Below are 13,724 nucleotides of genomic sequence, written 5' to 3'. Positions count from 1 at the left end.
GACTTACTGTGTGCAATAATAGTGTTCAACATTATTTTTTGAATGACTACTTCATCGCCAAGAAAAATAAAAGAGCTAAGCACAGGCAAAATCCTAGAGGAAAACATCTGCTTTCCAACAGACACTGGGAAACAAATTCACCTTTCAGCAGGACAATAACCTAGGACATTGAATGTCCCTGAGTGGCGTAGTTAGAGTTTTGACTTAAATTGGCTTGAAAATGGCTGTTTAGCCATGATCAACAATCAACTTGACAGAGCTTGAAGAATTTTTAAAGAATAATGGAAAACATACTGTACAATCCAGGTGTACAAAGCTCTAAGAGACTTACCCAGAAAGACTCACAGTTGCCATAGTGAAGATATCAACACGAGGAAATAACACATATGGAATCATGTAGTAACCAAAAAAGTGTTAAACAAATCAAAATATATTTTGAGATTCTTCAAAGTAGCCACCCTTAGCTTTGCACACTCTTGGCATTTTCTCAACCAGCTTCATGAGGTAGTCACCTAGAATGCATTTCAACTAACAGGTGTGCCTTGTTAAAAGTTCATTTGTGGAATTTCTTTCCTTCTTAATGCATTTGAGCCAATCAGTTTTGTTGTGACAAGGTAGGGGTGGTATACAGAAGATTTGCCCTATTTGCCCTATTTGGTAAAAGACCAAGTCTATAAGCAAAGAGAAAAAAAATAAGCAAAGGGAAACGACAGTCCATCATTACTTTAAGACATGAAGGTCAGTCAATATGGAAAATTTCAAGAACTTTGAAAGTTTCTTCAAGTGCAATCGCAAAAACCGCTATGATGAAACTGGCTCTCATGAGGACCGCCACAGGAACGGAAGACCCAGAGTTACCTCTGCTGCGGAAGATAAGTTCATTAGAGTCATCAGCCTCAGACTGCCATCCAAATAAATCCTTCACAGAGTTCAAGTAACAAACACATCTCAACATCAACTGTTCAGAGGAGACTGCGTGAATAAATACTTCATGGTCGAATTGCAGTAACTCGATAAGAACCGTATTCTCCTTCAATAATTATGAATGCCAACATGAGTTGACACATAGCCCTAAATATATGCAAGTGCAAGCAAACAAGCTGCTCTGAGGTAGGCCTTCCTTCAGCACTTTCAAAATGGATACCGACAGCAATTCAGGTAGATGTTAGGTCAGATAAATTCAGCAAGATGTTGACGCCTTAACTTCACTCTTCTTTAAGTCACCACACACACAGAGAGAGAGAGAGAAAGAGAGAGATGCGGTTAGCTTCTTGAAGCTTCTTGAAGTATTTTATTAGGCCTATTTTGGTCTAAAAAGGAAGGAAAACACAATCACGAGGATCCACTTTTATAGACAATATACAGACGCACAGACAGCGCATTGCGCAAACAAAACAACCCTCCAAATATTATCTGAAATCACATGTGTCCATTACTTAACTTTTTGTTGAAAAAAAATATTTGAATGGGAAGAGACTATCACTGGCAAACATGGTTACAGACCCAACAACATTATATAGTATCCCCTCCTAGCGGAAGAAAAGCACATGAGCTAATTATAATACACAAAGTAAGCAAAACAATGAAATGCATAATTCCAACATTGTTTAAAATTATTAGATACTAATGAGATAGACCTATATAACAATTGAGATGTACAAACTATGGCATAAGGGAACGATGAGCGGATAAGAGGCAAGCCGTAATTTCGATTAAGACATTAATGATGAGCAAGCCAAGACCTATTTGTTCAACACTTTTGAAATGGTCAGCGACAGCATTCAGAACATCAGCCATTCTTACAGTATTTTGCCTGTATAGCCAAGTCAGAACTGTAGGATAAATAACGGGGGCATATAAGGAGACAATGAAAGCTCTTATAATATTCGATGATGACATTTCTCTAAAACAGGCTAATCAGTCCACCAAGTCAGAACACGAGGCTAAATTCTGAGAGGGAAAGAGTGTGATTTAGGGTGACACACATGGGCTACTAACAGCTTACTACACAACATCAGGTGGCATGGCAGTCCTTCTTGTGGGCAAACTTTGTCATCAAAGTCTGGCATACTCTGGATTTATGGTGCTTTCAAGACAACTGGGAACGCTGAAAAAAACGAGGTTGAATCATGACGTCAGTGACCTTCAGGTCAAAAAGTCGGAGCTCTAGAAAGAGGCCCGAGTTCTCGACTTGGAATTCAGAGTCGAATACAAACCTCTGTAGCATCTCTTTAAAAAATGTTTACTGAAACAGAATTAAAAATATTGTAGAAAATTCAGTAAGTAGTATAATAGTTCAAATCGGCACACTGTATAAGTTGCAGCACATGATGTGCCATAAAAATGTTAACCTGTTATGCATTGAATCATAATCCATCAAATCTTCTGGACAGTTTTCACAGTCAGCTGAAATTCCAGATTAGGTTGCTGCGCACCAATGACGTCATAGAGCTAGAAGAGAGAATATTTGACGTAATCTTAAACTCATCTGATCCATATCTTATTCCAACAGAAATAATATTATTATAATAGATAACTAATATTCAGTGGAACTATATATAAACTATATACATACAGTACATTGCTACCAGGGAAATACACAAAACAAAAATATAAACACAACAGGTAGTGTTGGTCCCATGCTTCATGAGCTGAATTAAAAGATTCCAGAAATTTTCCAGAAGCATAAAAAGCTTATTTTTCTCACATTTTGTGCACAAATATTTGAGCATTTCTCCTTTGCCAAGATAATTCATCCACCTGACTGGTGTGGCATATTACGAAGCTGATTAAACAGCATGATCATTACACAGGTGCACCTTGTGCTGGGGACAATAAAAGGCCACTCTAAAATGTGCAGTTTTGTCACACAACGCCACAGGTGTCTCAAGTTTTGAGGAAGTGTGCAATTGGCATGCTTTATTGCAAGGATGTCCACCAGAGATGTTGCCAGAGAATTGAATGTTAATTTCAATGAAATTGTTGCATGTTGCGTTTATATTTTTGTTCAGCAGATGCATCACTGTTAGGGTTGAGTTTTTTTTTTTTTATCAAGCAGACCACCATAATTGCAGAAGGAAACATTACCTGACTCAAGACTGGATCAACTGTAGTCTTATTTAGCTCCTGATAAGAAGTGACAGCTGTTCGAAGAATTGCAAATCCTATTAGGGTAAGAGTATTAGATTAATTCAGTACATAAAGACAATTATTAAAGTATCATAATTAAAAGCATGTACTTCATGCTTATATACCCACCACTAGTAGCTGTGTCAGTACCAAAAGGTGGGTCCACATATGGAGTAGTAGGAGCTGGAGGTGTTGTTACCTGTGTTGTACTGTTCACTTGTCCCATTGAAGGTGTTGGAGCTGATGGGGAAAATATTGATGTGAAATTGTATTTCATTAGCCTGAATTCCAGACCTGTTTTATACTAACGTTTCACTCCTTGTACCCAGTGTCATTATGGAAAACATTACAAAGATGACAAGGAGTGGAATGTTAGCCCGAACAGACCCAGTCTAGTATCTCATATCTACTGTATGACCACAACCAGCAATAAAAAAACATGTTTTCCACAGTAATCATCACACTTCTCTACTTTCTTCTAGAATTTTAAATTCCATACACAAAATGATCCAGTTTCAATGATCTGATTCTACCTTTATTTAACTAGGCAAGTCAGTTAAGAACAAATTAACCACTAACCACTAGGCAACCTGCCGTCCTATTGCATTGTTCTATTATTTTCCAACCATAATAAATAAGTTAGACTTACTCATGACTGGAAGACCCACTGACTATTCCATGTCTTCACTGATGTCTGGGTTTGGTCATACTTTAGCAATCATTGTCCTCTGGACTAAAGGTCTCACACACCTTTATTTAGATCATAAACACAAAATAAAATATTAAATGGATAACTTACCAAAGGTTTGCCCTGCAGACAACGCAAAACATCCGCCACAAAATAATAGGAACAGCATTATGTTGTTTCAGATGACAGAACACAGACTGTGCTCTGGTGTGACAAGATTCAGTTCAGCGAGTCTGTCTGACAATCTTTGTGAGGCACAAGGAAGTGGTCGCCTCTTTTCTTTGGGGAAGGGAGTTGCCTTTTGAACAATGCCCAGGTTTTCAAAGAAATCATTTGTGGCACAAGTGATTTGAGCCAAAAAATCAGGCAGCCTCTTCTTGAACCTATTTGAATAGCTATGAGGAAGTTGTTTCATATATCAGACACACCGTTTTATATTTTTTTGCATTTTAACGCCTTTTTCGTTCTCATCGCTGCAACTCCCCAAAAGGGCTCGGGAGGCGAAGGTTTCGTCCTCTGAAACATGACCCGCCAAACCGCGCTTCTTAACACCCGCCCGCTCAAACCGGAAGCCAGCCGCACCAATGTTTCAGAGGAAACACCGTCCAACTGACGACAGAGGTCAGTCTGCAGGCGCCCGGCCCACACAAGGAGTTGCTAGGGCTTGACGAGACAAGTCACCCCCCCCCCCAGCCAAACCATCCCCTAACCCGGATAATGCTGGGCCAATTGTGTGGGCCCTATGGGACTCCCGATCACGGTTGGTTGTGATACAACCCGGGACCAAACCCAGGTCTGTAGTGATGCCTCTAGCACTGCGATGCAGTGCCTTAGACCACTGCACCATTCGGGAGCTCCTTTACCCATTGTATATCAAGACCTCAAACAGCCACTCCTCAGTAAAAAGCACATGACAGCCTGCTTGGAGTTTGCCAAAAGGCACCTAAAGACGCTCAGACGATGAGAAACAAGATTCCCTGGTCTGATGAAACCAAGATTGAACTCTTTGGCCTGAATGCCAAGCGTCGCGTCTGGAGGAAACCTGGCACCATCCCTACGGTAAAACATGGTGGCGGCAGCATCATGCTGTGGGGATGTTATTCAGCACTATTATGCTGAAACATGAGGTGATGGCGGTGGATGAATGGCACGACAATGGACTTCAGGATCTGTGCATTCAAATTGCCATCAATAAAATGCAATTGCGTTTGTTGTCCGTAACCTATTGTTATAGCACATGACATTAGTGGTTATGTACCCTGTGTTATAGAGGCAGTTGACATAAGGGCACATTACAACAAAGTTGCCTGTCATCGATAGCAATCATTATCACTGCCTACGACAGACATAACGTCTTATGTAACTGTTATAAAGGTTTTATTATGAATGCATACATAAGGGGGACTACAGTAAAGTGTTACCCAATATTTCAATGTTTTGCAATTCATGGTTTGTTTTCTGTCATAGAATAATGGTAACACACTTGTTATCATGCTGGGAAACCAGTTCTTTGTTCATGGACAGGATCCGTGACTAGGTCTCTTCAGTCCTATCGTTCAGAAACGCCCCCTTGAAGCAGGCTGTGGAGTGTATTGTTCATGCCCTAACGATAGAAACCTCAAACAAACAAACACGTAAATACACACACACCCGCACGCACAAACATACAGACGACACACGCACAGATTTGATTGTACTGTCAGGTAGTTAAGAGTGAGTTGTCAGAGGAGTCTATTTTCGACCTCTATTGTTCTTGGGACGCGAGGGAATGTTATTAACACAAGCAGCCAATGTAAGCCAGGTAATGAACAAAAAAGGAGAGAGATAATGATAGGGCTTAGGACAAATCTAGAACACTGCACATGAGAAAGGCAGAGAAAGAGAGAAAGAAAGAGAATGGTAAAGTAACACAAAATGGAAATTAAGTACACAAAAGGCGATTACAAACTGGGTGGTTCGAGCCCGGAATGCTGATTGGCTGAAAGCCGTGTTAAATCAGACTACAGGCTGTATCCAGGCACTCCGCGTTGTGTCGTGCATAAGAACAGCCCTTAGCCGTGTTATATTGTCCATATACCATACCACCTCGGGCCTTATTGCTTAATTATACTCCAGGTTCATAAACGTGTGAGGAGAAGATGATGGCCCAGTGGAAAACCCACGCTCACGTAATGGCTAGGGCCAGGAGTTTTTCCCTGGTCAGGTCCATGTCGTCTCCTGATACTCCTCACCTTCAAAACACAACAGGCATAGAGGCCTGAGCTGTAGGAATCAGGTTGTCTCACTAGGAACGTTTCCTCATACTGTACGTACTGGATTCAGTCACTTGGTTGAAGGATTTGCGATAGGTTGTATCGTGCCTGTTGACGACGTGGAGCGTGTTCTCCAGTGCTCGGATCACCTTCTCCTCTTTCTCTCGGTCAGCCTTACAAGAAGCACATCACCCATGCTAGAAACATTATCAGTTGATTTGGAAACAAAGTTCCATTCTCTTAAAACAATTAACACAAATGTCAAAACTAAACTCAGCAAAAAAAGAAACGTCTCTTTCTCAGGACCCTGTCGTTCAAAGATAATTCGTAAAAATCCAAATAACTTCACAGATCTTCATTGTAAAGGGTTTAAACACTGTTTCCCATGATTGTTCAATGAACCATAAACAATTAATTAATATGCACCTGTGGAATGGTCGTTAAGAAACTAACAGCTTACAGACAGTGGGCAATTAAGGTAACAGTTATGAAAACTTAGGACACTAAAGAGGCCTTTCTACTGACTCTTAAAAACACAAAAAGAAAGATGCCCAGGGTCCCTGCTCATCTGCGTGAACGTGCCTGAGGCATGCTGCAAGGAGGCATGAGGACTGCAGATGTGGTCAGGGCAATAAATTGCCATGTCCGTACTGTGAGACACCTACGACAGCGCTACAGGGAGACAGGACGAACAGCTGATCGTCCTCGCAGTGGCAGACCACGTGTAACAACCCCTGCACAGGATCAGAACATCACACCTGCGGGACAGGTACAGGATTGGCAACAACTGCCTGGAGGGTCTGTCATGGTCTGGGGCGGTGTGTCACAGCATCATTGGACTGAGCTTGTCTTCATTGCAGGCAATCTCAACACTGTGCGTTACAGGGAAGTCATCCTCCTCCCTCATGTGGTACCCTTCCTGCAGGCTCATCTTGACATGACTCTCCAGCATGACAATGCCACCAGCCATAGTGCTCGTTCTGTGCGTGATTTCCTGCAAGACAGGAATGTCAGTGTTCTGCCATGGCCAGCGAAGAGCCCAAATCTCAAACCCATTGAGCACGTCTGGGTCCTGTTGGATCGGAGGGTGAGGGCTAGGGCCATTCCCCCCAGAAATGTCAGGGAACTTGCAGGTGCCTTGGTGGAAGAGTGGGGTAACTTCTCACAGCAAGAACTGGAAAATCTGGTGCAGTCCATGAGGAGGTGGCCACACCAGATACTGGCTGTTACTTTTGATTTTGACCACCCTTTGTTCAAGGACACATTATTCAATTTCTGTTAGTCACATGTCTGTGGAACATGTTCAGTTTATGTCTCAGTTGTTGAATCTTATGTTCATATAAATATTTACACATGTTACGTTTGCTGAAACACCATTAACAGTGAGAGGACGTTCTTTTTTTGCTGAGTTTACATAGCATAGTCAAAAGTCAAAATTGGCTTTATCGTAAAAATGTATGAAAACTAAAATATTTTTCTTGGTCTAAATTTAAGGTTAGGGTTAGTAATGAGGTTGTTTAAAATCAGATGTTAATAAGACAAATTGTAGAAATATATTAAATATACACGTCTACCAGCCTTGCGACTGTGATATATAGGCCTAAAGGCCGAGACAATAAGAAGACACGGTGGCAGAATAAATTCAACCACACCGTTGTTGTTTCACAAAACGAGATAGCAACCTCTTTCCAATGAAGTCCACAAAGCATATTGAAATGTACAGTAACAAACAATTACATGACCTACAGCATGATCATGCAAGTTAATGTTTCCGAAATTTTACAACCACTAAACAACTATTGATTAAGAACCACAGGGAGTTACCGCAAGTCGCAAAGAAAACAGGGGCTGCCTCCACTATTCCAGCATCATCAAATCACCTCTACTTAGTCTAATAGTGACAACTAAAATATATTTTAAAACAATTTAGTCCAATCAACGTAAGCTAAATATGATCTGGCTGGCCATGGTTCTGTACGCTCCTGCAAGTAGAAAAACATGTTGACTCACTTTACTTGTAGAGAAACGCCAATACCATCCTCCTCTCATGTTGATGAAACGGTCTGTCACTCAGAAGGTTTTATTTTTTGTTGTCTTAAGATATCTGGCTAAAATGCTTGCTCGCCAACCTAACTTCCATTCATGGGCAACATTAGCTAGTTAACAGTAGCCTTCTACATCTAGCTACATATTGAACTTCCATCCTCTCAGGTCAGGGGCACAACAATGTATGAATTAATGGTTGGATCAGAATTGCCATTTTAGCTAGCTGGCTAGCTAGCCACCAGACGACAACATCACAACGAGATGTAACAATTCTATTTTATGTCTATATGCTCTAAATGGGATTTGATAGGAGTGATGCCAAATCCAAGCTGGTTTCCCATGACACTTTTTGTTGGTGCGCCAGGACCATTCACGGTTGAGCTCGCTCAGTTTAATGCAAGGCTGATTTGTCAGGGGAGGCCAGATGCTCGCTGGCTTCCCTTTCAGTCAATGCTACGGGCGGCAACAATTTCGTACTCAGTTGGACAGCATCAGATAAATGGCCTAGACGTAGAGAGATAGTGGGGCGCTGTTTCGCTCGCTCGGATGCTTTCTCCTGTGAGATACATTCAGCCTCTTACAAACACAGACGAAAGACGCTTTTTTGGGGCGGAGCCTGGCTTCCCTTGGCATCCAAGAATATACGCCACTGTACGTTGATGAGAGGTCGAAGGAGAATGGCAAGAATCATGCAAACTAACCACAAACAGGTAAATAATTGCACAGTGCAACAGTGGTGTGCAGAACGGTATCTCAGAACGCACTTGTCGGTCATTGTCACGGATGGGCTATTGCCGCAGACTACCACATCTGGTTCTACTCCTATCAGCTAAGAACAAAAGCAGCTCCAGTGGGCACGCGATCACCAACACTTGAGTGAAACAACATCACCTAGTCCGACTAATCCCTGACCCTGTTGCGTCATGCTGATGGCAGAACCAGGATTTGGCGTAAAGAGCAGAGTCCATGGCCGCATCCTACCTGGTGTCAACGGAATATAATCACTCATTTGTAGAATGCAAATTGACAGCAAGAAGCCCAAACAGATGTCATATTTGACTAAAACAATTTAAAACTTTTCTTAGTATACGATCACATCTCTCTACTAGTGGGAATATTTTGGAACATAATTTTTTAATTTAAAAAAAATATATAACCCCCCCCAAAATTGGAAGAATAGTACATCCTTTCAGCATATGCCAGACAAGTTCATATGAAATGCAACTTTCCGGTATAAACTTTTGCATATAAAAATGACAGACAAGTGTGCATCATCAACACACAAAGAGCCTTGGACACATTAAAGAGATACCAAATTGAAACATTTTATTACCTTATACATGTGTATTGAAAAGCATTATGCTTAAAACCAAAAAAAAAATATTACAATCAATGCTTTTGTACTGGTCAGTCACACAAATGTCTCATAAAACAAAATTCATAGCAGGAATGCACACAAAGTATTAAAATTCTATTTCATATTTAAAGAATGACATTCCCTCACGGACCCTTGTATTTAGAATACGATACAATTGTATTTGTCTTTTCGGGGTGTTGGTTTGCTTCACGCGAACCTTGACCGCGTATACTAAACACTGGGACAGGAACTGTAAGGTCCAGGATGGCGACTCCTCTCCAGGAGGCTAGAGTCGACGCAAAAAAGCCCCATACTAAAGATAAAAGCCCAAACCACCACAAGACGACCGACGAGGAGACATGCCTTTTATATAGTCTTTGTGTAAAACATCTCAGTCCTGAGGGTTGGAAAAGGCAACATAGATCTCAGCTCAGTGCAGTCCCCTGTACTCCGTTTCACCGCCTTGGTTGTGTTTTTTGTATAAACAAACGTATGGACGTTCCGAGTTTGGGAACCTAGACTGCTGTGCTTTTGGTACCGATGTGCGGCCGCGCAAACTCCACAAAATCGTCAATGAGGACTGGCCACGCTCCTTGGAGGGAAGAGACAAAAATGACAGAAAAACAATGAAATGTCTCTATTAGACCCATGAGGTAGAACATTGACTAGACAATATTCTCACTAATGTTTCATGCTTAAAATGAAACTTGCTTTATCTTAAAAATGGAAGCACAAAAGATGCTGGGTTAAGAAAGAAAACAAACTTTAATATCTAGTGATTATTGGAAGAGGCAACAAGTGGGCTGACTCCATATTGTTCTATTCACAACAAATTCCATTGTCATGCACACGACCTGAGGCAATGGATAGCTATAGTTTAGTTCAATTTTAAAAAACACAAACCTTCCTCGTCATAATTGGACATGTCATCAGTTATCATTGTGCTGAAGTCTAACAAGAGGTTCCAGGTGTCCTTAGGGATTGATCGTTTATGGTGCTCCTGCAGGGGAAGTAGAGGAAAACATCCAAATGAGCATCAAGAGAAACAACTAACCTCCATTTATCGTCCAACATGTTTATTGAAGCCTTCAACTGAAGCAAACCCACCATTCCATTTCCCTTCGGGGGACCAATAAAATGTATTAAATTAAGTGAAAATAAATAACTTACCACTAAAAATGTATTCCACAGGTCCAGGAATTTGAATCTTCCAGCCAGTACTAAATTCCAATACGCAATTGCCATTTCTAAGTCTAGAAAATGCACAACAATGAGCACATGTCTGAGAGAAATCCAAGTCCAAGGAGCAGAGTAGACTATGAAAATAGATCAGGAGAGTCAAAATTGATTGCTTACCCAAACCTTTCTGGCCAGGATTCTTTGCAAAGTTAAATGTAAATTGGTAAAAGTCCTTAAATTTCCCTTGGTCCTTTAACTCTTGCTCCATTTTTGGTAGTTGGGCTTTTAGTTTCTCTATACTGTCACACCTGAGGAGAACAAAATAAGCTTTAGCACCAATTACTGGTTTAAGTGTTAGCCTACCCGATGTGGAGAAAGAGCTTAACCTACATTCGGTTACACAACTAAATGGCTGATAGTGATGGATGATGGATGACAATTTCCTCTATAGTTACATGATGAAACCAGGTAACACAAAAACATGTCACTTAGAGTCTGTCAAATTGGACACAGAAATAAAGTGAAACCTATCTCTTGCAAAGCTAGTCCTCACCCTTGTTCTGCCATCCCGTCCATGAACTCCTGTCTGGAGAACTCGCACTGTGTTGCTGCCCGGAACTTCCAGGCAATGAGGAGCACACTAATACTGGCCGGGTCCAGGCCCAAGTCGTCACAGAACTGCTGGATGCCATCTATACCGATCTTGTTGTCATCTTGTGGGTCTAAGTAAAGGATAAAGGGGGTGGGTTCAATTAATACTTTCATCACTGTGAGCAACAGCATGCATGGCATACAGCAGTTTTTATGTTTACAGCCAGTAATACTGCTGTTGTTTTTACTGTCTTAAAACCTTCACAACCTTGAGTTATGACACTTACCTCTGTATCTGTTGTAGAGCTGTTCTAACTTTTTCTTGTCTAATGCTCCTTTTAGATTCGAATGGTAGAGGTCTGGATTTTGGAAAAAGTTGTCTGTGGCGACATCTAGTTTCCAGTCATTCTGTGACAGACAGGTCAATGCAGTCTTCTCATTCGATTGTGTGAAGATCATGAACTGTCGAACTTTATCCTTCTGTGAGGACTTCAGCTTGTTCTGTGTAAAGAGACATTTTCAGGACAAACTATATGGAGTACGCAGGTTAAAAGACAACCTGTAGCTTTCATGCTGACAATGCTTTGTCAAAACCATTCATTTTAACTCCTGCGCATTTTCCAAATGACACCCTGAAGTATAGCTCTACTCAGGCTCAGAATTGTGAGAACTTTCAAAACTGTATAGCCTTAGGTAGAAATGCCATTCCTGGCATCATTCAGCAAACCTAACAATACATGCATCCATTGCACACTTCTTCTGATGGTATCTTGTCAATAAGCACAACATTCAATGCATGTAGTCATTTAGTTTTGTAATGACTTTCCTCTAGGTTTCTACTCAACATAACGTAACACTGCTTAGTCGACTATGCATGCGAGGTTTGGGTGCAGAACATTGTTACCATGACATACAGAGTACAACAATTAAGTTGTAAGGCCTACTCAAAGCTATGATCCGCGACGGCGCATACATGTTCATTTTAACGACAAGCTAGCGGAGATTGGTCGGCTTCTTTAGCAAAGTTAGATTGCTAAATTGACTCTCTAGTATATGTTGTTGGCTATAGCGGTCTGACAACCTAGCTATGCTGCATTATTGACACGCTAGCTAGCCTGGTTGTTCAATGACAATGAACCGAAATCCAGCCGAGTTGCTAAAAAACTAGCTAGCTAGCGTTAGCAATGTTTAGGATGAAAAACAAAGGTAACAGATAACCGTTTACGCAAGTTTGTTTGAATTCAGTGTTCATTGTGTTAATGTCATAAACTAAAGAGGGGATAACTACAAATAGACACCAAAACGAAATAAACAGAACATATTCCTCACCATGTTTGTAATTGCCCGACTCTCGTTTTCCCACCGCTGTGAAGCAGGCAAGAATAACTAGCTAAACTCTTCCGGGTCACGGATTTTTGCAACCCTTCAGAATAATGGTGTGTTCGTAAATTCACTTTGGAATGCCTGAATGAGATCTGAGCGTTCATATATTCAGAGCTTTCGCTCTCGGAGCGCACACTGGACCCTCTGGCCGAGGAGTAGGGTTGATCCGAGCGTTCTGACCTCACAACGGCAGTCAAGCACCCAAGCTAAAGTTGGCTGGCTAGCTAGCTAGAAACTTACATACACAAGTGAGAGAACTCACTCTGACAATTTTACTCGCCTTAGCATACTTAACTCGCATGTAACTGTGCTGCTGGCAACAGTTTAATTACGTTTTGTTACACCGGTCATATTGAGCGTTCGTAACTTCATCAGTTTTTCTGCACTCTGGCACATTCAGACGAGAGCGCTCTGAAATAGGAGTAGATAGCCAGAGCGAATTTACGAACGCACCCTAAGAAATGTATGTAATTTTTAGGAAGTCCTGTCCTGTTAACTTTGTAAATGAATTATTATGGGAAATGGGGACCATTGTCGATATATTTTACAATAGTTATCATACAAATAATGATTAAAAATATTTCTATAAAATGTGGTTTTTTTCAAGACTAAATTATCAACACATGTTTTGTGTGTGTAATCTTATAATTTATTGGACTGTACACAATTTTCTGTACGTTGTGTCGCAGTGAAATGGTGGCCCATTCTACTCAGGAGTATTTCTACACTCCAAATCATTGTGCACAGTGGAAACCCGTCATTCAAATCAGCTTTTGCAGTTCCGATTTTTTCGCGGCAAAAATCATTCTTCATTGACAGCATGGCCAATTTTGAATGTTTATCATTTTAAACTAAGAAAATAGAACCTTAATCTTAGACTTGGGACCACACAGCCACTCTGCTGAATAGCAGGCTAATGATTGGACCTGTTTTGAGCTCCACATTTTTACTAAACCATTTTTGGGGGGGGGGCTTGCCTGTTTTGCATGTTATTTTGGCATTAAAATCAGTTTGCAACAATGTAAAAATATATATATATATCACTGAGTTAATAAAGCCACATACAAACATGGTCTCTTATTTGTTTTCTTGAGTAAGG

At 40.9% G+C, this 13,724-nt stretch overlaps 1 protein-coding gene and 1 long non-coding RNA gene across 2 annotated transcripts; both read right to left on the bottom strand.

Moving 5' to 3' along the window:
- Positions 1-1,271: 1,271 nt before the first annotated feature.
- LOC110530060 (uncharacterized) lies at positions 1,272-4,335 on the bottom strand. The gene is made up of 5 exons (XR_016482433.1): positions 3,929-4,335; positions 3,259-3,369; positions 3,088-3,164; positions 2,352-2,451; positions 1,272-2,107 (listed from the first exon to the last, which is right to left on the bottom strand). It is a non-coding gene; the product is annotated as an uncharacterized LOC110530060 (long non-coding RNA).
- Positions 4,336-9,420: 5,085 nt separating this feature from the next.
- Positions 9,421-13,080, bottom strand: dcun1d1 (DCN1, defective in cullin neddylation 1, domain containing 1 (S. cerevisiae)). Its single transcript, XM_021612846.3, has 7 exons — positions 12,572-13,080; positions 11,530-11,743; positions 11,205-11,373; positions 10,829-10,959; positions 10,643-10,725; positions 10,376-10,472; positions 9,421-10,064 (listed from the first exon to the last, which is right to left on the bottom strand). Exons 1-7 carry the CDS (start codon positions 12,572-12,574, stop codon positions 9,988-9,990), a joined length of 774 nt encoding a protein of 257 aa, XP_021468521.1. The 5' UTR covers positions 12,575-13,080; the 3' UTR covers positions 9,421-9,987.
- Positions 13,081-13,724: the final 644 nt, after the last annotated feature.

The sequence above is a fragment of the Oncorhynchus mykiss genome, chromosome 8 (assembly GCF_057628025.1).
Source record: "Oncorhynchus mykiss isolate SJ-2025 chromosome 8, ASM5762802v1, whole genome shotgun sequence".
In the NCBI taxonomy this organism is placed as follows: Eukaryota; Metazoa; Chordata; class Actinopteri; order Salmoniformes; family Salmonidae; genus Oncorhynchus; species Oncorhynchus mykiss.
Note: the sequence above shows the minus strand (reverse complement) of the source record. Positions and strands in the feature narration are given on the sequence as shown.

What these genes read in the sequence shown, in the direction of transcription:
- dcun1d1 (XM_021612846.3), bottom strand. An exon ending in GACGGGATGGCAGAACAAGG is followed by an intron (nt 10,960 to 11,204) that starts GTGAGGACTAGC and finishes TGTTCTCCTCAG; the next exon opens with GTGTGACAGTATAGAGAAAC. An exon ending in TGTGGAATACATTTTTAGTG is followed by an intron (nt 10,473 to 10,642) that starts GTAAGTTATTTA and finishes CTTCCCCTGCAG; the next exon opens with GAGCACCATAAACGATCAAT.